This window comes from Eublepharis macularius, chromosome 8 (assembly GCF_028583425.1).
Source record: "Eublepharis macularius isolate TG4126 chromosome 8, MPM_Emac_v1.0, whole genome shotgun sequence".
In the NCBI taxonomy this organism is placed as follows: Eukaryota; Metazoa; Chordata; class Lepidosauria; order Squamata; family Eublepharidae; genus Eublepharis; species Eublepharis macularius.
The window spans coordinates 111,629,765-111,655,246 of record NC_072797.1 but is presented as its reverse complement, the minus strand read 5'-3'; the positions used below and the strand labels follow the sequence as shown (position 1 = coordinate 111,655,246).

General features: G+C 40.3%; 1 protein-coding gene across 1 annotated transcript in view; it reads right to left on the bottom strand.

Annotated features, from left to right (window-relative positions):
* The window catches only part of CNTLN (centlein), a 282,369-nt gene that overhangs the window by 200,107 nt on the left and 56,780 nt on the right, over nucleotides 1-25,482 (bottom strand). Inside the window, exons 3-5 of the mRNA XM_054986823.1 lie at nucleotides 20,070-20,154; nucleotides 2,956-3,090; nucleotides 2,167-2,346 (exon numbers count right to left, since the gene is read on the bottom strand). Coding sequence (XP_054842798.1) covers nucleotides 2,167-2,346; nucleotides 2,956-3,090; nucleotides 20,070-20,154 — 400 coding nt within the window. The remainder of the gene's footprint in view (nucleotides 1-2,166; nucleotides 2,347-2,955; nucleotides 3,091-20,069; nucleotides 20,155-25,482) is intronic.

Sequence of the window (25,482 nt, the reverse complement as noted above, 5' to 3'; positions counted from 1 at the left end):
GCTTAGATGACTGATACTTCCTCTTTCCCCTTCTCTAGACCAGCCTGGGTCGGTCCTGGAACCAACATTGGACCCGATGGCGTTGGAACTGAGGTAGAGTCCCCATGCTGGTATGGTGAAGGTCGGTTTGAGATGGTAATCAAAGCCGAAGGTGTTCCACTTCGGGAAGTCTTTGGATCGGAGGCCCTTAAAGAAGCGTTGTCCTGATGGACTCGAGGGGACAAGACAACCGTGGTCGACATCAAGGGCATTCGACTCCGAAGAGTCTTCGAGCCCGATGGTGTTGCACACAAGACGGTAGGAGTCGGTTCTGAGGCACTTCAGACCAAAGTCAGGGTCGAGTCCGGTAGTGGTCTAGGCTCCGAATGGGTTGGCGTTTTTGAGCCAGTCGAAGCAGGGCCAGGCTGGGTAATGGAACTGGGCAAGGCAGAAGCTCGTGCTTTAGCCCGTGGGTCCGTAGCCTCCATAGCACATTTCCAAAGGGAAGCTTGCAGTCTACCCGTCCACTCTGTCCTGGCCTTCGAAGTGAAGGCTCGACAATGCTTACATGTCTGCGTATTGTGGGTCTCGCCCAAACAGTAGAGGCAGCTCAAATAGCCATCAGACTTAGTCATCTTCCTGTCGCAAGACCCACACCGTTTGAAAAGCGCTGTTTCCAACATCATTGAAGGACTTCAAATGAGCAGAAGAGCTAAGAACCTCTCTCATCCGCAGCAAAAGAGGAACTGAAGGTATGTCTGGGGCGCCCCACCTCTTAGAGGCCATTTTTGTTGGGAAAGACGGCTGTGCACACGCACAGAGAGGTGAGGGCGCCCCCTAGTGGTATCAAGCTATAGAAATCTCTGAAATCGTCAGGCCTGCGTGTGCGTAGTCCCATGTGGGACTGCACAGGAAGACCATCGATGAACTATGGATTTCTAATAAAGAACTGTCTCAATATCCTCAGTGAACTTCAATCCCCAGGATTCTTCAGGGGAAGTCATGACAGTTAAGCTGCAATACCCCTAGCCTGAATTTGCAACGTAAGTATGCCTGCAGAGATATCAAAAGATCATTCACTTCTGCATAATGTTTTAGTAAACAAAACATTATAGAAACAAAGTTATAGAAACAAATATAAGAGAGAATTCAAGCTTCTATATTCCTAAATATTTCTTCAATGCAAAAACAATTTTAGCTATATTTGGGATTTTGCCTAAAACATAGTAGAACCTAGAGATATCAAGCAAATAAAACAACAGTTATAAGATGTATTCATTACAAATGTGTACTGTGCACTAAAATCTGTATGGATAAGATATCCTATTAAAATAGAGAAGAGCCATCTTATTTATCATAAACACTACAGATACATTTTTAAAAAAATATAATACCATAATAGAGCAATCCACTTTGAAAGTTAATATTAAAACAAAAATTTTAGAATGACAGCTCAGTAAATTCCTGGCAATAAAAGTATGTAAGAGCCAGTATAAGTAGTGGTTAAAATGCTTGAGTAGGGTTTGGGAGACCCAGGTTTGAATCCCCACTTTGCCATGACAGCTTGCTGGGTAACCTTGGGCGAGACACACACACTGAGCCTCACCTGACCCTACCTCCTAAAATGGAAGAGATGATGTCCCCATTAAGAAGAAAAGCACGGTATAAATGAAGTAAATAAATAATTATAAGTAAAATCAACATTACAATCCTTTGCACACTTACTGAAGAGTAAATACCACTGCAGTGGGATATTCTACCAACCAAATGTGTACTAGTTGACAACAGAATGCTTAATTAGATGGATCACTGGGTATGATCGAGTCAGGTTCTTCTGTTTGGGTATAGGAACTGTGGCTACCAATCTGACCAGGGGGCAGAGTAGGAGGAATTCTAGAGTGACAGGGTTATTTCCAACTTTTTTTAAATTACATGTTTATATTTGAATGAAATATCTTTTATTATTTAATGATTACATTTTAGGGTGGCTATTTGAAGTCAGTTTCCTGCTTTGCAACATCAATTTTTAAAAAGCTTTGGGTCTTAAGTGAAGGAATGTAAATGAATGTCAGTCCCCATTGGTAGTTATGAATATATAACTTGTTATTTAAAGAAAATAACATGTAGCATAATGCCTGAGAGAAGCTGGTTCTGAAATCACATCCAGGAGTCTCTTCCTTCTCATACCTTTATTCTTGCTTCAGTGCCAGATTTTTCTATTCTCCATTGTGCCTCCTGCTTCCTCAGTTTCTCCAGGTCATTTAGCAGGTCAGCATAGCGTGTACTTAATCCCTCATTTTCCTCCTCCAGATTTTTTATAACCAGTCTGCTTTGCTCTTCCTTTCTCAGTGCACACTCCTTAGTGTCCTGTAGAACAGTACCACAAGGGCCGATAAACAAAATGGGGGGGGAGGGAAAAAAGTGAGCTCTAATCAGCAAATATAAACTGTGCAGTTTTCCCTCACAGCAGCTTCTTCTATATTTGATGGCCAAGGTCACCTGTGTACTTTTATTGGCCTCTTTCATGCAGGTGGAAGGGTCATATTTTTTAGCTGGATGACAGCTTTGATGAGTACACATTTGCAAAGAGCCCATTAATTGATCAAGCTGCCTTTGATGCTGTCCCCAGCTATTTTTGAGACCCACACAGACATATCCTCCCAGACCTCGGCTTTATCAATTAATAATGCCAGTCCCATCAGAATCTAATTACACGAAGCCACATCTTCACACTCCTACTTTCTTTGCTCCATTTCCATCATTAACTATTTATCTGAAAGTTATAAAGCGTGGATTCCTCACTTTAAAGCATCTTCCTTCAAGTTTTGTGTGAGAAAGAAAACTGGAAGGTACAGGCCAAGGCCTAAGGCTATATTTCCTCTGAGCTTGTCACTTTCTGTGCCACAAAGACAGATGCAGCTCAAAGAGCTACTTCAAAGCTGTGGCCATCGTCATACTACGTACAAGTCAATATACCTTAAGTTCTTGGATTTTATCTGTAAATTTCTGCTGCAAGATACAGAGTTCACTCTTCAATATCGCATTTTCCTCATCTACAGCAATTTTTCTCTGTACCAGATTGTTTATTTCTTCTTGTTGCCCAGATGTTCTCTAAGAAAGATCAAGCATGATTAATAAAATAGGAGGGGGGGGGGGGAACCAATCAACCAGTTCATGATATTTCAAGTTTTTATTTTGCATTCCTCAAATACATTTGCAAATTACATAATTATCCCTTTCCTTTAATTTCTTTAAACTTTTCATTCCAGTCCAATATAATTTTCTGATACATTTTATCATTATTCAAATTGCTGTTATATCCCTACACTGCGGTGTTTTAAAAGCCTGGAAGTGCTGTACAAACAGCTGAAGGGCTGCTAAGGGTTAATCCCTCAAAGACACAGAGAGCTTTGAGCCACAAGCTACACAAGGAATTTGATTGGGTAGCATGAGTTGGAAAGAAGGGTCTATTTTCAGCCTAAGCTAGGAGGAATGGACTGTGAAGAACTGGGAGACAGAATCCTAACTGAAAGCAGTTTAGCACTGACAGGAGAACTGGGGAAAAGTTGGCAAGGAAGTTTGGGCAGTAGGGGCAGACTCCTATTTGATAACAACAACAACAACAACATTTGATTTATATACTGCCCTTCAGGACAACTTAATGCCCACTCGGAGTGGTTTACAAAGTATGCCATTATTATCCCCACAATAAACACCCTGTGAGGTGGGTGGGGCTGAGAGAGCTCCTAGAAGCTGTGACTAGCCCAAGGTCACCCAGCTGGCTACAAGTGGAGGACTGGGGAATCAAACCCGGCTCTCCAGATTAGAGTCCCACGCTCTTAACCACTACACCAAACTGGCTCCCTTTGAGCCAAAGAAAGGGAATAGATCTTCTAAGGAGAAGAGACTTTCCCTACCCAGTCACACAGAGAGGTAGCTCTGGAGAGTGAAGAGATCCCTGGTTAGCAACTGCCTTTTGGAGTCCTTATGATTCAGTTAAAAACTGAAGGAAAGCACTGGTGTTTGAAGAGAAGGGGTTGAGGGTAGCATATACCAAAGTGTTTGGGTAAAATATGGGAACAAAAGCCTCTAAACATATTTAAATTCTTATCTGTGAAGAGCATAAGAACTAAATTCTTTGCATGTACTGATTTTACCACAGAGATTTCTATGTTGAATTACCTCAGACATTTTCAATTCCTGATTTCACCTGACCTTTCCCCTCTGAAATAAATAAAATGGCCATTTTTGAATTTTAAAAATGCCTCTGGTGCCATTTCTGCTGTTTAAGAAGAGGGAAAGAGGCGGGAATGTCATAGCAACATATTAAAAACAGAAACTAGACTGCATTGGTGACATTGGACACAAGGACACATGACATTTTAAACCTGGTCAAATAAGATTTCAGTTTTATTCAAGAAATGAGACAGCTGAGACAAAATTATTATTTTTAGTTAAGGTTTTTGTTGTTGTTAGAACAATAAATGGAAATCAGTCCAATTAAACCAGCAGGATAAAGTAACCACCACATAGGAGTAAATGCATGGTGTTCTGTAGGCAGTCAGCCCAGCCTTCGCTAGTTGTACAGTAGTTCTCATATAGCTGCGTGTAATATCAAAAGTGATTAAAAATATTAAAACAGAAACTAGACTGCATTGGTGACATTGGACATCTTGAGTTTAAAATGGCTACTGTATAGCCACCAGAGAGCCTCTGCTGTTGCTACATCCCACCCGGGAGAACCAGGCATGCAAGGAATGCTGCCTTGGAATGCGGAGTGATTGCAACTTGATTGGATTTACTATCTCTCCGGCCCCACCGGTGCCCAGAGCAACAAAGGACTCGCAGAATCACCCCCACATTCCTTTCCCTCCTTCCATTATGAGATCTCCTGTCCATGATTGAAAAGCTAATCAAATGACATTCCTGGCACAATGTATCCCCTCCCTAAAAACACTTAACCTAGCTCCAGTGTACTTCATCAGAAAAACTGTCCTTTTTGTGCAGCGCTAGAACTAGTTTTGCATCTGCATTCACACACCCCGGCAGCTATCAAAGTACTCAAGCCTTTTGTCTAACCCAGGAACTGACCATTGGAGTCTTTGTCCTAACTGCTAGGAGGACTCTCCACCTCAGGGCACATTTTACCTATAAAGGTAGAGCCCTGGCCCCATTCAAATCGAACATGTTTCCGGATCCACAAACGCAGTTCCCTTGAGGTTTGCTCTAAGCCTCTTGCCTTGCCAAGGATGCTGGACGTTTGAAGCTTCTCTCTCTCTCTCCTCACCGTGGACTGGACCCCTTCTCCAGGATAGGTAGATATATTTATTCCCTCTCGCTATTCCCAATTTCTGGCTACATTTCCTAGGACTCTGTGTGTGTGTGTGTGTGTGTGTGTGTGTGTAATTATTTTCCCCAGTAAGTTTTGTGTATGTGCATGAATTCTTGTGTTCAATAAAAAGTTATTGTTTGATATTAAGCACCAGACTCGCTTGTTCTATTGTCGGAAGGGACTTGGTATACATGGGTGACAGATCCCAGTTACTGCCTCTCATATAGTCATTCTCCTTGCTTGCTAATTCCCCCCACAAATTATTTATTGCAAGGAGACCACTTCTGGTAACATTCTGGTTAACATCTAAAATAGCTTACAATATTGACAAGGGTGGTGTCATTATTTGCTGTAGATTTAAAGTTTAAAGTTAGCAACATCTTACTTAAATTTCTAGAAACCAGTGTTGGAAAAATCTGTTAAAAATACCATATAGTATGGGATATACCAAAGCACAAGCCAAATTCCAGTGTTATCTTGGGGTAGAAAAGTTCTCACAAAACCAAAAAATGTTTGTGGTGGCAAAAGTAACTGTGTTTCTAAACCTGTTTCTTTTTAGTAGGTTCACTCCTTCTCTTTTGCATATAATTCACTACTTTTCCTTTATAAAACCTTAAAACGTTTGTCCACTTGAAACACAAAAATTGCATTGAACCTGAGATATTAGAAAGCAAACTCTCATAAATTTTAAAGGAAAACATCTAAAATTAAAGTTTTTAATATTGATGGTTGTTGTGGGTTTTCCAGGCTGTATTGCCGTGGTCATGGCATTATAGTTCCTGACGTTTCGCCAGCAGCTGTGGCTGGCATCTTCAGAGGTGTAGCACCAAAAGACAGAGATCTCTCAGTGTCACTGAGAGATCTCTGTCTTTTGGTGCTACACCTCCGAAGATGCCAGCCACAGCTGCTGGCGAAACGTCAGGAACTATAATGCCAAGACCACGACAATACAGCCCGGAAAACTCACAACAACCATCGTTCTCCAGCCGTGAAAGCCTTCGACAATACATCATTTTTAATATTGTTTGTATCTTGGGATATTTTTATGCCCAAGGACCTCTGGTAAGGGAAATATTCTCCAGGTATCAGAAAGGATTATCAGATTTTCAGTAGGGGCTGTATCTCTCCAAAATTGTGATTTGTAAACTACCCTGAGCTCCAGGAAAGATGTGTTATAAATATTTAAACAATGATGCCATAAAGTTCTGGTGCAGTAAGAGTTAATAAGAACAGCTCAGGACTCAGATTACCAGCATCTGACCCCCTGATTGGCTGAAGCGGGTCCAGGGCCTATAAGTGTCCTTAGATCTAGCAAAGAGCTCTTGGACGACCTGACACTTCTTTCTGGTCCAGCTACCTTCTTCTTTGGAAGAGCACAGAGGAGTATAGGGACAAATGTTAATCAAGTGGAGTGTGAAGGATTAATGTTTGGTGGTGCCTCATGCATACTCTGCCAGCTGACAGTCAGATTGTGTAAGCAAGGAGCTAAGGAACAGCACAGGCTCCAGCAAGCCATAATACCTTGCTAAGGTAGACAATTCTTATTTTTATGCTTCAGAATTATAGAAATCTGCACTGGGTGTATTTTTAATAATTTAATTAAATGGAATTAAATTCTTTAATAAAGAGATTATTTTCTTATCTCAATTGTCTTTACTTGTGAGTATACCAACCTGGAACATGGGAAAAGGTAACTTGTAGTTTTGCCACGGAGTATTAGGTTAAGACATTCCTCTGACTTCCAGGCACGGGGAGTCAGAAGGAGCGACATGAGCGAGCCTCTCTTTCCTCACCCTTCACGGACACTTGGGGAGGAGGGAGAAGGAACACAGAGGCTCATGTGTCATATGCACAAAGATGCTTCCATGGATCAGTGGCTTATTAATGAGTAGGTGACAACATCATAAGTCAGGAAAGTTGTAATCTCTTTACATTCTATCAAGAAAAAGTTCGACCAGGGTAGGAAATTCACCCTGAAGTTGTCTTCAGGGCTATAAAAACTTACTTTTCATTCCTCATATTTCTATTCAACCTGTCACCTGTTCAAATATATATTTCAAATATCAACATTGTGAAAAAAGAGTAAATTATTTTTTCCTAGCAAATGAAGTTTGCAAAGATTATTTTAGGAAGTCGGTGATACCAGCCTGATTAAGACACAATGCTGTGTTATTGCCCCTACATATGGGTAGGAGACTTGGAGCATTAAACATATGTTCCTCTGTCCCCTGAGTTTCCCATCTTTTCTGATTAATATTACATCTGATCTAGTATAGCTGATGCTACAATAGCTAGCTTTTTAAACCAGGGTTGGAGGCTTGTTTCAATTTTGAATTTAAAAGCTAACTATGGTCGGTGCTAACCATGTTTACATCAGTGCAGGTATAGCAATGCACCATACATAATGGTAAACAGAGAAATAGGATGGAGGAGCACACAGGACCAAGAGGAAAAGAGCAGAAGAAGGGGAGGAGTATGTAAACCTACAGCAGAAATCCTCATCCACTAATAGTGGATAGGAAATGGACCAGAGGGACTGCTTTTCCATAGGTGGCTGGCTGCCACAGTCGCAGTAGCCTTCAAGAGTGCGCTGTAAGCAATTTAACTTAAATGATGATTTTAAAAAGTACACTCTGAATCCATACAGAGTGAAGGAGTATAGTATTGTTATATGAAATAACTGCAATAGATTATGGCAGAATCATTAATTTGTGGGTATGAACAAAAGGAACAAAGGATACTCAGGATCTTACCAGGAGCTATATACTGATTTGTGTTGTTAACAGTTGGCCATCACTGACTTAGCGGCTTTCAGGGAAAGAAGACCTACATCAAGGTATTGCAAACTACAAAATCTCTTGATTTCTTTTACTGAGATGCGCTTAAAAATCAGTAGGTTCCTATAATTTAAACTCATGTCTTTGGTGGATACAGGGAACAAGCATTTTTCTTTTACTGCATACTAGAAAAACATCCCCCCCCCCACCATCCTGTGGTGGTTCTATCAGGCTTGCTCGTATATTACTTTTTTCTGGGCTTTTTATCTACTCTGAATCCCTTCCAGTTAGCTAATATCCTCCTCAAAGCACAGTGGCTAAATTCAATACAGTACTGCTAACAAGGCCTTATCAAATCTGAGCAGAATCGTACTATTACTTCCTGAGTACTACACTGTGATGCTTCTGTTAGGGCAACCAGAAATTGCTCTGATCTTTTGTTTCACAGCAGCACATTACTGGCTCATGTTAGCTGTAATCAAAACTTTCCTGGACAAATAAATAAAATCCTGCAGCCTAAATTGCAACATACACTAGGTACAAAGTTCAATGTCGTGATGTTAAACCAGTTCAAATCAATCTCAGGGCCAATTTTATATACTAATTGAAAAAGACCACATACCTATGCTAACCACATGAAAACATTTTTGGGTTTGTTTTAAATGTAAAGTTTTTAAAAACTATTCTCTGAGCTATTTTTCATTTTTGCACCTCTGCTTATGCTTACTCTCTGCACTGACACAATTCTCTCTAACCCCTCCCCCGCATTTAACTATTTTCTTTGCTCTCTATCAACACAGATCACTGAGCCCCATCACTCAGTACCCTGCTGAGGTCTTCTGAAGCACTTCCTGCTCAAATGAAGTGGAGGAGAGCCATGGCTACTTATTTGTTTGGGGGAAGAAGCAAATGGGCACCAGGAGACCTTGGACTTCACTGAGACAGGATATTCTGTTTCTTCACTGTCCCCCTCAGATCTCAGAGTACCCCCTTTTCTTCCAGTCTTTTATATTACTACTATCCACTTCCTCGCCAAATTTACTAACCCTAGTACATATAACTTTCACTCTCCTAGCAATTCCCACAAATAAGGAACTCGGACACAGCTGTACCAGGCAGCATGACTGGTTGGGTAGCTGTAACAGGCTGGGAAACTGAGACTAAATCCATTATGCACCTCAGAATCCCAGAAGAGGAGGAACAATGCAGATGTAGTGAAATAGGAACTGTCCTGTTCCCACTACTGACAGACTTTGGCTTTTGTTACACGTTTCCCCCCACCTCCCCAAATGTGGGAAAGGACTACAAATAAAGTTGTTGGGAACTCCACAAAGTCTTTGGGAAGAGGTCACTCTAGCTTGGAGCCATTCGGCTGGTGAGGCCTGTTTAAGTTTTTTTACAATTGTTCAAAACAGAGATGACAGCCCTTTAATGGACTGTTTTTCCCTCCAATGAATTCCCACTTACCTTAAACAATTTATTGAGGTTCCATCTCATAGAGATTTTTAAAAAGTTAATTCTACAGTCATTTCTTCTGTAATTTAATTTAATCAAGGTATAAAAAAATTAATAAACAGGCTAGGTAAAAGTTAAGAGTGAACTGTATTAATGTTAATTAATGCTTGAAGCTAGAGTTATGTTTCTTTCAATTGGACCTATTAAAAGGAGCTTTAATATAGATTTGCACAGCAAGCCAAAGATTTTCAAGTGGAGATAATGAGGCAGCTAGTACTGTTTTAACCCCTCTGGAGTATAATTGGTTGATAAGGTTTTGAAAGATTACAAGGTCTAGGACAAAAAGATTAGCTTTAGTCTCTTCAGATCAAAACTGAAAGCTAATTAAATAACAGTGCTATAAAAGAGAAAGTAAAGGTTTACTGTTACTTTTATTCAACCTTAATTTTCATCTCCTGAGAAAAAAACAAGGAAGCATATTTTCTTTATTGACTTGGAGACTAGGGCACAGATTGAGGAAGGACAGAAAGCCTGTTACTGCGATGAGTAATGCATAAGGGCAAACATATTTGAGTGGGACAACCACAGTTTTTGACAGAAGAAATTTCTGGGATCACAGAGATATTTTCTCCAGAAGTAAAGATGTTGCTAACTGTAACTATATTTGGTAGTTCACACATCAGCATTTATTTTTGTGAACATGTAGAATACTAGGAAATGGTCAGGACTTGTTTAGTGCATAGAAAATTTACATCACTGTAGAAACCAGACATAAGAGTGGAAACCTCAAAAAGATGAAGACAGATACAGGAAAGGCTGTATATAGTTGATGAACGAGACAATGTTGGGATTCAAGAAAAATGACCCACATTTAAATCCTAACTCAGCTACTGGGTGGCCTTTGGCAAGTGACCTCCTCCCTTAAACAGATCTCCCAGGATCGCAGTGAAGATAAAATGTGATAAGCCTACGTATAACACCCTAAGCAAGAACTGAATACAAACATGATGAATATATTCCATACAATCATATGAACACTAGGAATTGCTGTTGCCAAAACATGCAAATAATACAGTTCTGGATAACCATTTCAAGAATTATTCTAAATTTTAAGCAACCTTAACTGAATATACAAAGTTTCTAATTTGCTATATAAGCAGCATTGGACATTCCAAAACAAATTATACTACAACAATGTTCATTCTGTATTGTCAGCAGCATTCTTCAATGCCAAAACAAGCCATTTGTGACTCACAACTGCAAAGATCGGTTCAATGCTACTTCCTTTGAAATATTTCTGAACAATTGCACATGCCAATCTGCTTCTGAATATCCTTCATATCTACATACATTGAGATTATATGTGTGCGTGTGTGCATGTGCACATATGTACACATGCAAACAATACTTTACAGGATTTTGTAATTCAATACCTATTCTAATAAAATAGTTAGGTTAGAAGTTGTAAGATAAAATGTTTGTTTTTTAAAATATTTATACCCTGGTTCCTCCCCCCCTCCAGTGGGAACCAAAAGCAGCTTACAACATTGTTGCAGCAATCACCACCACCACCACCACCACCACCCCCAATCAAAATCCTGCTTATCCTCCAGGGCTCTGAACCATTCCTTGTGATTTAAGCCTTATGCAAATCCAAGTGATTGCCAATCAATTAGAGCCCCTGGAACTCCACTGGCTCAGAGGAAGTGAGCCAGCCTCAGTTTAAGAAAAAATATATTCTCTCTCAGACACAGAATTGCAGCTGTAGACAAGAGCATCATCTTAGACAGGATTTTTATTTTGGCTTTTAATTAGGATTTGGGATCAAGTTATGGAAGGAAATGTTATGGTGGAACTTTGAATACTTAAGAAAACCTGTCTGAAGAAAAAGGAAGCAAGTCTCCCTTCAGAATATGTGTATATTAACTAAGGCTCAGATCAGTTTCCCTAGAGGGAAAAGGTTATAATCTCTGGGGAGTGGCATTGAGATAAATTGTACATACCATACTGATTATTCCACACTAAAACCTTACTGTGTTATATACCTTATTTTCTGTAAATAAATATTTGTTGTTCCGTTTCATCTGCATCTTGTTTGTCAAGTTAAGAAAGGGGTTATACTTACCTCACAATTAAGTAGCATTAATGTCACAAATAACAATGCTTTAGGGAACACATAGCTTACATGCTACCAACCAGTTATACATTTTACGGAACACAAAGCTTACATGCTACCAATCAGTCTTCCCTTTTTACTGATTCTGAGCACCTGAGGGAGTTTAAACAAATAAAAGGAGAAGCTAGAGTGTGGGATTTGGACAGCCGTAAGTCCAGAGGGCAATTACCTCAGAAGTCTCCCTCATCTTTCTCTTCTCCTCCCTCATCCCATCCTTGTTGCCACCACAGTTGTTCCCCCCTCTTCCACATTATCCTTAAAAATATCAATGTGAGACAACTTAGGCTGCGTGTTACTGGGGCAAGGTCTCTTAGCAAGTTCAAATGGCAAGGGTAGGATTCAAACTTGAGTCTACCAGATCCCAGGCTTGTATGCTAACCACTAGACTACGCTGGCTCTGAAGTTGTGTAGATTGCAACAGGTTCTTCCAAGGCATTCAGAGCAATTTAGGAGAGGAGAATGATGTAAGCTGCTTTGGGACCCCACTAGGGAGAAAGGCAGGGTATACATGAAGCAAATATATAAATAATATTCGTGAAATAACAATAAGAATGAATAAATTGTACACAGAACCATCTTCTAAAATATTTCACACATTGATTGTATGTCACATAAAATAATTCAGAAATAATGGTGTAACATGCATTCCTGGTCACAAGCATTATTCCTTCTACAGTATATCCCCTGACTTTCACAATCCCAAACAGCATTGAAGAACTGTGGATCTTACTGTGCCACCCTAACCAGAGTAACATCCATTGAATTCAATGGGTTTAGAATAATGTTACTCACTGACTACATCTTTTATTCACACTGGCCACTCTCTCAAATTTTGGTTTCAGCATGAGTGTTTCTCTCTCTGTGTGTATTTATATTTCTTTTTATTTCTGAACTTATGACTCTGTAAGCAACACTTCATGTTTCTGACAAAATTGTCTCCGGCCCAGCCCACAAATGCTTATGCCACAATAAATTTGTTCATGTTCAAAGCACTTCAGAAGTTTTACTTTTTCTGAAATAAATTAAGTGGGTACTCCTTTGGAATCCAACAGAGTTCAGTACACTCAGCCTATTAATTTCAATGTCTAGGCAAGCTTAATTCTAATTCGGATTGTGGCCTTCAGAGTAAATGAACTAGGGGTAGTTGATTGGAAAACTGAAGATCTTTTCTGCTTAGGGGCAGACCGATGCAATAAGACAGTGGAAAGATCTGGGAAATGTTACCATCTTGAGAGAAACATAAATTTGAACCCTGTCATCCTAGATTCTTACTCTAGTTTCACCTATTTCCATATGTTTCCAGTATAAACAAGACAGATCAGCAGCAGCATTAAGTATACAGTGACTTATTTAAAAAAAAGAAAAAGAAAAAAAAGAAATAGCAGCTGAATTCAGACAGGTGACTTGCATGTTTTCTTCTTGCCCTTCTGCCATAACATGAAGAGTAACCGTGCAATCCTATGTAGAGTTAATCCAGTCAAAGCCAGTTGATTTCAGTGGGCTTGGACTGGAGTAACTTTGGATAGGATTGCACTGTAAGTGCATTTCCAATTAGGAATACTCAAATGCCCAGCAGTTTGTTTCATAGTTTGTTTTCTGGTCACAAACAGGGAGTAGTTCTTTCATCAGTTAGTTTGGCTGTTTGTAAACAGTTTGAGCCTGTTCATCAGCTTACTTTTCAGGTTTTCAAGCAGCACACTATAGTACAGTACTGTACAGGGCAATTGTCAGTGTTTCATGTGCTTTCTCACACGGCCCAGTGTGAGTCCTACTTCCCCCTCCACCAAAGACCTGTAGTCCTATGCAAATCAACTAGTCAAACAATGGTTAAAATAAACATTGTATTTAAAAAAAAAAGTATACAGTGACTTATAGTAAACTACTAAGGATATATAATTCTGAAGCCAATTCTTGGACTTTTGGGACTCTTCAAATATTTCATTTCTTTCTATTTGCCTTCTGATCTGTATTCCTATAATGAAGACACATCATCTTAGCAACCATTCAAACACAAAGTGTGTGCTTTTTTCAACACTATACCTGAAAAAATAGAAACTAGGAGTGTCTAGGTAATCTGAATCCAGGTTTTAGGGATTAAAAAAATTCAGTATTTCTGAAATCTGGGTCAGAGTCTCTGATCCAGATTAGAGAATCCCAGTTATCTGGCAATTATTTTGCGTGGGGGGAAATGTCGGGGAGGGAGAGTGAGCTGGGTGGCATTTTTAAAGAAAACTCCACCAAATTTGCAAGGCACCTTGCCACAAAACCACGGCAAACTTAAGCTTGGGCTGAGCTTCCCCCTACCCCGAGGTAACACTTCCTCCTCTGTAAGTTTATGAAGCTGTATACTGGGCTTGGCAGCCTTTGGTAACGTGGTTGATATTGAGCTTCAACGTTCTTCTTTGTCCCACCCTTATGAATATTACAATTTGGTTACCCAGCCGAGTCTTAAAAGGAGACAGATCAGGGGTTTGCGCTTCCCTTTATCAGAAACTGGCACACGAGGCTTGGGAAGGTTCAAAAATGTAATTGAAGGTTTATTAACAGAAGTTGAACTTAAAAGGCAGGTAGGCAGGTGTTTGAACGGAATGACAGAAAGGTTTTGGTATAACAATTTCACTGGTGTGAGGCACAAAACATTTGGTTACAGGCTGCTTTTGGAGGTTCACACTGCTTCACAGATGTTACACTTTAGATACTTCAACACAAACACAGCACGACTTTCCCTCCTCTTCAGACTTAAGGGCGCTCCACAAAGACAGACCCTTCCCAGATCCGGGGCAGGTGTTATAGAGGTGAACTATAATCCTGTTCCTGGCACTGAAGGGGAGACCCCTTTCTTCCTCCTTCCTTGGCCCTCTATACTTCCCAGATCTATAGAGTCTAAGTAGGGGTTTGTGCTGGTTTTCCCCACTTTAGTCCTAGGACTAAAAGTGCTTCACAAATCACAGAGGATTTTCTGGCTGACCCTCACTGGTCAAAAGCCAGGCTCCAACTCTCCTTTTTTCTCAGCAGTTTTCCTCTCCAACTCCCAACTGACTGCTTCCCCCAACATTCCATCCCCAACTGCCATTCCAGGCCAGCCACAAGGGGGGAGGAAACATGTCAATCATAACCCTCCTACTGGAAATCTCAGCGTGTAAAGCTGAGTTTGTCACACACCTCCTCCTGTCTGTCCACTAAAGACCCCCAAATCTTCAGAAGGATTGGACCATGGGGTTAAATTCTATGGGCCCCTGAACAAGCTACCCCGAGCCACTTTCCTTTGCTTCCTATGGAAGAAACATTTCCAAGGCTTTTAAAGTATGCAGCTGGTACCCACCCCCTTGCTCAAGATTCTCTGGTTTGACATTCAAACTCCCTTGCAAGCTTATTGTCAAACCAGAGAATCCCAAGGTTGAACCAGCAAATCCCATAGAAACTCCCTTTACTGAAACAAGGAAGATGGTTAGGCTTGCCAAACCGCAGAGATTAAAAGAAGCTGGTAGCAGCTTGAAGGGCTCTTTTAGAGCTCAGGTGGTAGTGAAGGGGCAGGATTGGATAGGAATCTACTCTGCTTGCTGCTTCTTCCCCTACTCTCCAGCTGCAAGTGGAGATTGCCTCAATTTACGCCACTATCTTCTCACCATTGCTGTCCTCTCATTCACTAACTGCTGCTCTGCCTCTGCTATGGCAGCTGCCTACAGCCGGATAATCCAGCCTAGCGAGTCTGGGTGCGTGGATCCAATCTGGGGCTCTGAGGTGTGATCCGGATTAGCTGAATTATGTTGGATCAGCATAAATCCAGTTTTTAAACCAGTTGCAGAACCCAGAACACAGATCCCTATATGAAACCACTGGAAGGTTATTTCAACATTTACATTTGTTGTGATGTTAATTTATTTAAGTTTTTATTTATATATTTGAGATTTACTGAGGGCTGAAGACACAGTTTTCTGCTAAAGCAAGAAAGGCTGGTTTTAATGACTTGGATTGACCCAAATGTCAAGATGACCAAAGGGCTGTGTGTAAACGAGAGATGCCAATTAAGTTTCCAAAAGATGCCGCAGAATACTGTTCATGAATTGAAAATCACCTTGCATACAAAAATCAGTCTTTGTAACACTATTAGATATTTATCTTCCAGGTTATAACATTAATACAAACATTTTGAACATATAACCATGTATGACATTCAATAAATTACAACAGAAATATATGCATAACAACACACTTGTGATTTAGGAGATCCACTGGCTATTTACTTTCCTAAGACATTGGGCCCCCTATAAATAAGAAGCAGATAAACAGAATGTATTTAAATATTTTTTGCTGGAAAAAAGAGATACATAAGTGTGGCAAGTTTTGGGGCCCAAGATAAGACACCTGCTCTGTCCTCAAGAAAGGGAACATTTGGAAAAATTGACAATATGGAGCTAACTTGGTTAGAGAAAACAGGGCAGAACTTATTCCACAATATTGCCTAGAAATTGATATCAAGAAACAAAATTACAGTTGCTGCCTTACATACAAAGGCAGATTGCGGCATCAAGACCTCAGAGATTCCACTTCAGCCTTAAATCTTCACATCAAAATTGCCACTCTCTGAAGAAAATCCTGGCAAAGAAACAATGTCACCCCACTGACAGTCTTGGCAAATAAAATACTCCTACTAGCCATGTAAACACCTCTACAGATGGTAAACACCTCTACGCCCCCCCTCACCTCCACCGGGAGCCCATTCTATAGGTGAGGCCTATGATGGGGAAAAGCTTCAGGCCTGGTTTTGCGACAGAAACTGCCTCAGTCCTCCAAACATAGACAGTGCCCCTACTGATTCTCCTGAATATTTTAAAAAGTCTTTGATAACATCAACCTTTTTGGTGAATAGCTGGATTGGGTACTGGGGCACCATATTTCAGCAGCCCCATTCATATTTGACTAAATAATTCCAGAAGGTAGTGCTGGGAAGATTGAGCCCATAGCATTAACGTTACAAGATTCTGCAAGATTTTATTTTTTATCTCCCAAGCCATTTAAAATCATCATGAAGCAGCTGGGAGAGGCAATCCAGAGTTGTGGAGTTAATATGTAGAAGATAATGCAACTTAATATCTCTGCACTTAAGTTGTAAGGCAGAGAACATCCTAAAGCGATGCCTGAAACATCCCAAAGAGCTGGATTACAGTAAAAAAACTGAAACTAAATACAAACAAGACCAAGGCACTTTGGGTCAATGGTGATACTTACAGAGGAGCTAAAATTCAGCCTTTTCTGGGCAGATTGTACTTCCTTTAAAAAGTCAGGTTAACAGCCTGATGTTAAATCCAGGTTGCAGATACAGATGCCCTCTGTGTTACAATGCACCTTTTACCAAGTTTGGCTAGTTTGCCTTCCTTGAGAAACAAGATCTAACCATGACGATGCATATCCTGACCATGTCCAGGTTAGGTTACCATAAACTGCTTTACATGCTGCATTTGAACAATTACAGATACTATCCACTATCATCTCCATGAGACTCTTGCATGTCAGAGGCAATGGATGCTTTTCAGCTGTCATAGTACTAGATAGTGATCTACATGCCACTCAGGATCACAAGTAGAAACAGTATATAGTCAGACTCCAGGTATTCTTTCAGTGTTGCCTTTTAGGTTCCAGCAGGACCTGGGTCCCTTTGAGAGTTCCCATACAGGCAAAATCTAACAAGTGCATCCACTCACACATCCAGCACAGGGATACAATTATGGGAGAAAGGCTACACCATTTACTCTGCTCTCTGTCAGGCAGCGTTCAGAAACACAGGAGAGCTGCAGAAGCAAAGTAACAATAGTCACCCTGATTCCTCTGTCATTTTCAGAGCAAAAAAATCAGTCCTGCACAGGTGGTCAGTCAGCAAATGAGTACCTGCATGATGCTGCCAGAGTGCCCTCTGCTTTGTACCTTTCACTTAGCATACACCCCTCTTCTAATCATCTATCTACCTATTCCTTTCCAGCCACTTTAAAAGCAAAAACAGAATCCTGGTTGCTGATCTGACAAATCCTATAAAAAGTTTAGCGAGTAACTCCCCCACTCCCGCCAATACAATTAACTTTCTTCACTTGTGCTTTTCATTCTGCTGATTCAAGTGTATAGGATATGAACTACCTAATCGCTACAAACACTGGCATAGCAGCTTGGCTCCTTGGAAAATGGGTTAGTTTAACATGTGATAAATAGATAAGTAAAGTAAATGTAATAACTTTTAAAAATATGAAAATGCATCATGAAACTCCATTTCAAATAATGCTGGAAAACCTACAACCCGACAGCGGGCATGGCTAGGCTCTCTACATGTACAGCGATTAGTTTGCTACAGACTCAAGAGGAGCAATCCAAGTCATGGTTCATTTAACTAACAGGCAAGTAGTCTGACTAGTGAATGTTAATCCGTGTTTATGAAAGAAGCTACCTGGAAGACACGATGTGTGAAAACAACCCTCAGTATTCTGTTCTGGACATTTTTCTATGAACGTTTAAGTTTAGAATAAACACATGGAAAAGATTATGAGCAGTTTTAGTGGGTTTTGAGTAGATACTTTGCTGCATCCAAGTGGCTGCATTCAGCACTAACAGGATCATTGAAAACTGAATATTAAAAAACGAGAAACATGGGCTTGCAGAAATACATATATTGCATTTCAATTTATCATCCACTATGTTTACTATGGTGGTTTTAAATTACTGTTTATTTATGTTTAGACAGCAATATCATTTCAGAATAATTCTAATGCTAAAATTCTATGCAAACCAACTCAGCAGTAAGTCCTATTGAATAAAGCGAGACATAAATCTGAGTGAATGTTGATAGCCGCAGGACGCTCATATCTGGAGCAAGTACAAACGAACAAAATTGCTCTAGCACAGCTATCCAGAATGAGAATTTTTCTAGAAATAGCATTTCCAAACAGTCTACTTTGCAACAAGAAGTTTTTTAAAAAATCTCTGAAATAACATTCAGTTCAGAAGGCTGGATCAATGTCTGAGTACAACATCATATATTATGTTGCTACATATACACTTAAATTGATTTACAAGCACACCTGAAAATGTAATGTGTGAATGAGTCAAACACATCTGCAAACAGATTGTCAAGGATTCTAGACCAGCTGCATTTCCCTACACACTGTGTATTTGGTAATAAAGTCAAGTCTGCTACCACATCATCTACAAAACGGCCCTCGGAATGGAAGGTATCTGTCTAAAAGGTCATGAGTCCAAGGCCATTCAGGTGTGGTGGATGAAGGTAAACCTAGAAGGCCTGGGATGTAATCCCGATATGTCGTGGGCGACCTTTGGGCTTGGCTCTCTCTTAGACCAGCTTACCCATCAGGATTTCTGTAAAGATGGTGTGTACACTGCCCTGAGATTCTCAAGGCAAGGTTAGGATAACAATGAGATAAAGAGCTTCGCTATCATTCCATAGACTTTCAGCAGCTTTCCTTTCTGTCTCTGTTCTAATCTTCATTCATATTCAATGAACATTTATTCTTCCCAGAATTGCAGGCTCTATTTTCTTTCCCTCCTAAAAGAATGCAGATTTGGGCAAATAAACATATATATGCATTTACTTCTCCAGTGTCTCACAATTCCATAAAATAGTGAGCCGGTGTTTAATCCTGGAACCCAAGTCATGGCTTATGAAGTAGTCACGCTAAATTTTTGCTAAAAGAAAAAGCAGAGGAAATTAGCAAGACATTTAAAAAGTTAACGAACAAAAGAGTACAATAGGGGGGAAAATCTGTCAAACGTTTTTAAAGGGGAAAAATGCTCTAGAAACAAAATAGCAGAAGTAGGACAATGACCAAGACGCTGGCAAATTTTTATGTGAGCCTATTTTCAGGAAGGCTTGAGGAGGGAAATGTTTTCCAAAGACAAATAGCATAAGTGAGGCACATGCAGTATAAAGGGATGAAATAAAGACTGTCATCTTCTTGTACAGTATCGATGATGTAAGGAAAATGGTCCAGATGTATTTCTACTTAAAACACTGCACTGTATATTGATGCTCTGAACCCGATCAAATCTTCTGTGTTTACTCTCTTGGTCAGCAACTAATTTTATAAGAGGCTGAAATGGAGACTGAACAGCTAGCCCTCGTGCTCCATAAATATACGGCCACCAAACTCCACTGCCATAGCTGTCAGTCTTTCCACATCCCTCACTACACTCTGGACTGGAAACTGTGAGGACTAATTGCTGGTACATGAAAACCAGGATTAGGCTCTTGAGCAACCCCTCTATGAGACACTAGAAAACAGGACTCAGTGCAGGTTCAGCTAAATGACACCAATATTCTTCTCACCTGTAGCTTAAACATAATACTAACCTGTTCCAATGTCTGTATTTTGCTGTCTTTGACTTGCAAAATCTCCAAAACCTTCCTGTCCTTGAGTTCAGCTTTCTGCTTTTCTCTAGAAACAAAAATATATTGACACTTATTAGTCATAATTTGCCATTAATCATTTGAATTTTTCATGTCCTGATAATAATGAATGTCATTTTAAAGCATAGGAAATTAAATTATCTAAGGCTGACAGCCCTTGCAGAATTAATCATGGAACATATGGCAAGTGACAGCAAATTTTATCACCAAACAACGAAGACAACTTTATCCTAAATGAAACAGGGCTTGCAGTACCAAGACTATGTTACTTTTAAAAATATCTGTGCACTATCTTTCCTGATGAGCCCCCCCGCCCCCATGTCATTACTGATATCAGAGAAACCATAGTTTCATGTTGGAGATACATTAAGTGCAACATCTTGAAGAACACAGCTATTTTCCCATCGGTATACTGTGTTAAAACTGTCAGCAACTGGCGGATTTGGGGGAAAGATGTTTTGTTCCCTAATGATTACTTACACTATCTTCTCAATCAAGTTCCAGATGTGGCAAAAATTTCAACTTGCATAACTTTAGCTAGTTATGATATGCAGAAGGAGAAAAGGGTGTAAGTTTTTGAGCAGCATTCATCTCATTCGCTGTTTATTCTGCTTGAATAGAGTTTTTGAACAAAACTAACAACCTGATTATACTACAGGATTTTGAACTTTCATGTCTTCTGTATGCAGCTTCTGCTCTACCTTCCCCAACTGCTGCAAGATTTTTAGTTTTTACTTTTTGCTTTCCCAACATCATGCTCATTCTGAACACAAGATATGTGGCATTTAAGGCTTTCCTCTTTCAGTTGGAGCAAAAAAATCCCCCCATTTCTCAAGAAATGGGCAAGAGAACATATGGAACTTCTTTCTGCAGCCATTCTAGTCAAGGAGGCACAGCTAAGCTCTGCTTTTCCCTCCCCATCCCCTTCAGCCCTTTAACAGCTTCTCCTCCCCACAGCGTAGTGGTAGTGCCACTCAAGGGAAAGAGGAGACTGATCTTTTAACAGCTATTTTTCTCCACAGCTGAGCAGCAATGCGGTCATTCAGCTGTGGAGAAAGGGGCTGGGGAAGGGGATTCTGGTTGCCTCAGCACTTTTGTGTCAATGCAACAGTTGGCAAGGAGGAGGGGTAGGGAGAGCTGCCAAGCAACGTGGGGATGAGTAGAGGTTTTCTCTGTCTGCTTTCATCCTACCTACTGCTGGCTTATTGTTTTTCCTCTGAAAGTAAGTGACCTCATATTCCCTTGTACATGTATTGTTATTAGACGTCAAGTGGAAAATTGGAATATATTCCTACTAACCCCCCCCCCCCCGCCTTTTTTTCTGTCTTATTTTTTGCTTTGCTTTTCTTGCTGGTTTCCCCCTTCTTTTTCTCATGTTTGTATGTTTTATTCTTATTTCAAAACTGCTAATAAAAGTTTTAAAAAATGAAAGTAAACAAACTCATGATCCATGGGCCTGCATTTGGCCTCTTGCCGTTTTGTCAAGCCACCTCCACGAGCCAGGTTGCACATGGACAGGCCACCACTCCTCACTTAGCCAATGACCTGTGATGACTTTGAGTTAAGAGGCAACCTTCCCCTTCCCTGAAATATGCAGACTAAGAGAAATGTGCCTCGTAAAGGAGCGCAGAATCCACTGTGAGGCCCATACATTGGAAAAGACTTCATATATGACACCTACTATCTTTGGACCCTCTGTTCCTGGATAATACTTCTACTATCTGGAAAGGTTAAACTCTCTTCCAGGGCAGTCCTAGCTCTCTGCTTCTGGAGTGCGCATGTGTAGGATAGAAAAAGTCCCTTCTTTGCACTAAGAGAGGGGCCGGGGCAATTCCCTTGTCTCTAGCAAAGCAAATGCCTCTCTCCTCAACCATTCCTGCCCATAGGTAATGAAGTGTATTACGTCTCAAAATTAACACCCATTTTTACATGCTTATTCTAAGCACAAACAGATAAATGAGGGAAACTTGGGAAGGAAATCACAGAACTTAGAAAAGTACAGTTCTGTTTAAAACAGGTTAGGATCCTCTGATCATCATGTCTTCCTTGTGAGGAGAGGCCAAGCATTCCAAGGTTCATAGATGAAAGCTGAAAAAAGACCCCTTTCTTGCTATGCTTTATTTTAGAAAATCCATGGGAAGGAAAGGGCATATCTTTAACTACACAGAAACTGGGGTGGGGTGGGGTGTCAGCCCAATAAAGTGTTTTTCCAGGACCACATGGGCTTTGCATTCAGCACACATCACCTGGGGCTGTATGCAGGGCTAGAAGCATGATGCAGGGACCTCTTGTGCCATGTGCACCAAAGGTGTCAGACAGGAAGACACTTCCCTGTCAATGGCGACCAAGTGTGGATGGCTTTTTGCTGTTCCTCCCTGAGCAGGCTACTTTGATAGCCATCTAGGAGTTAAAATCCTTCAAGCTGTTTTGACCTGTTCCAGTTCATGAAATGCTGATTGGGTCATAGCATTGGCCTTGCTTACATAACAAAAGCAAGGTCACTCGTTACACGGCCAATCCCATCCCTGCCTTGGAGACCACAGGATTCACAGCCAAACACTGGGGAAGGGCGGGGGGGGGGGAGAAAAATGTCAGGTCTGAAGAGCTCCTGACCAACTTGGCTGGCAAGAATCTAGTCCTCTTAAGCCAAATTAAAATTGGTTATCACTGTATTAAAATAATACATTTGCTTAACACAGGATCACTGAGCATACAGTATTCATAGAAATTGAAATAGGGAACACACAAATCACTTATGAGCTATCTTGAACTTTGGTCAAGAGCGTTTTAGCAACTACATTTTTTAAGAATTTCTTTTATTCCAGGAAACATCCACAATCTTTACTGGATTCAAAAACTTCCACAGTGGAAAGTGCTTGCTTTCCAAAATAAATAATACTTTAAAAATTATATTAGTTACTATCCAGAAAGCAGCCATACTTAGTGAGAAGGAAAAAACACACATTCAGACTATTAACTACATTATCTAAAATGAATGATAACACATCTAATCCTGATTTAGTAACTACTTAGCCATTGCCACTGGTAACAAGCAATGATGTTTTAAAAACAATGATCAAAGTTGAGAAAGACAAAAAAAAACAAGAACACTTAGAGGTGGCAAAACTATAAAATCACTAGATCATTAGATCAACATAATCTCTTTTTATGTAGAAGAAGAAACCAAGAGAATCAAGGAAGACAAAAAATAAAGCCGCAAGCACAGAAGCACTGGAGTTTCTGCTATTTTTATTTCTTTTTAAAACCACTAACATTCAATCACAGATCTTTGCAGCATTTCCAGCACAATCCTGGGAGTAAGCCCCATTGAGCAGATTTGAGAAGAATTTCAAATAGACCTGCTTAAGATGGCACTATTAGTCTAAAAATCAGACAAAAACTTGAGCATGATACAATTACAGTCTTTTCAGAACCATTTATTTCAATTTTTAAAAAGCTAAGCACATATAAATTATATAAAAACGGGCATCTGATAAATAATAAATATTGCTTACAAGCCATTATAGCTGTGCTGGGCTACAGGTTTGGTGATGCAAATTCTCTGTTCATCCCCCCATTTGCAGAAAGATCAAGAAGGATCAACAATCAGTACTCATGTTATAAGGAAAAGGTAATAAGGTCCCTACTGTAAAATCGACAAGCCCCACCTCTGTCTTTACTCAACTGGAGCTTTTCCCACTACTCTCCATAAGCCACATACACCTACTCCGTCATTACACGATGTTTTGCAGTCTCTCATAGTGTCATTAATGAACACAGTAGAGAGGCCTTTACATGCAGTAATAATTATTCCTCTTCCTTTTCATTCTCACTATGACTGTGAAAGATAGGATCCACAAAGGAATACCTTCCAATACACAGCTCACCAAAAGACTTCCCAAGGGAAAGAATATCAACAGAGATATAAAGTGGATGGTATAGCACAGCAATAATAGGCACTGTATTATTCCTTCAAATCCACTTTGGCCCAGAAAATCTCTGTACCTGTCTGCCTCCTTTCCACACAAAGACAAAATATTCACAGGGGTGTCATCTCATTCTAGGAAATAGCCTATCCTTCTACCACCCTTTTAGTGTAAGAATGGCATTTTCAGGAATGCTTTTTCTATTCTCCGTTCTGGATTTTCATAAAGCAAGATAACCAAATATTCCAAAGATCCAGAGGAGTTAGCCATGCAAGTCTGTAGTCGCAAAATAGTAAAGAGTCCAGTAGCACCTTTAAGACTAACCAACTTTATTGTAGTATACGCTTTCAAGAACCACAGTTCTCTTGGTCAGATCTGACGAAGAGAACTGTAGTTCTCAAAAGCTTATGCTACAATAAAGTCGGTTAGTCTTAAAGGTGCTACTGGACTCTTTACTAAATAGTCCAAAGCATTTCTTTCCTCTCTTCCTCCTCCAGCATGGCCTCAAGCCTAAAAAGGCAGAATCCAGCCATTCTCTCCGCAGCTTCTGATGGCCATTTGGACTCCTGTGCAACCTTCCCCAGTGGTGCTGAGAACCACAATGGGCTCCTGGTAAAAGTTTCTCTCTCACATATACTAACACACACCCATTTAAAAGAGAGAATGAGAGATGGAAGGAATTTATTAATCCTTAATGAAACAAAAAGCTTCTCTGAAAAACCATAATTACTCACTTCAACCCTTCATTTAACATGAAAACATAGCGAGTGCTCTCTTGCTGCAGGAGAACATATGCTATGATTTAAAGTCAGGCAAATAGTTAACATGAGTGATCAGAGATTCCTAGAGAGGCATCTAGCAGATTACAAGCAAGGTGATGGTACTAAATGAAAGCAAAATTAGGCAGGTAGCCTTCACAGGCCCCTCAAAGCAACCTGAGCCTGCCCTCTCCCATTCATTCCCATACTGCTCTCTTTACAGCCAGGGTTCTTTGGGATTCTGATATGATTCCAGTGAGAAGGGAATTTTTAAAGAAGATACTGAAGCACTTCCAACTTAGTTTTAAAAAACCTCAACCAGTGTTATGCCATAGACATGGAATCTTCTGGGAATCTTGGTATGTGTCAAGAAACAAACAAGACCAAACCAAGTATGTACAAGAGGGTCAATCTGGCTAACGGCTAAGGTCACAACACAGGTGGTTCTTCTGGATAAAGTAAACAAAGCAAGGTAGGATTAGAGAGCAGATTGCTATCTTCAGACAAGTATATAGTTGCAAAGAGAGATGATAGAAAAATCCAGGAGTGCTGAGCCATCACATACCGTTGAACAGATATAGGGTGCCAAATCATGATCATGACCTCCCTCAGATCCTTCTAAAAGAGTGGGACCTACTCCCTGAACTTCTTTACTTCAAGCATTGCCATCAA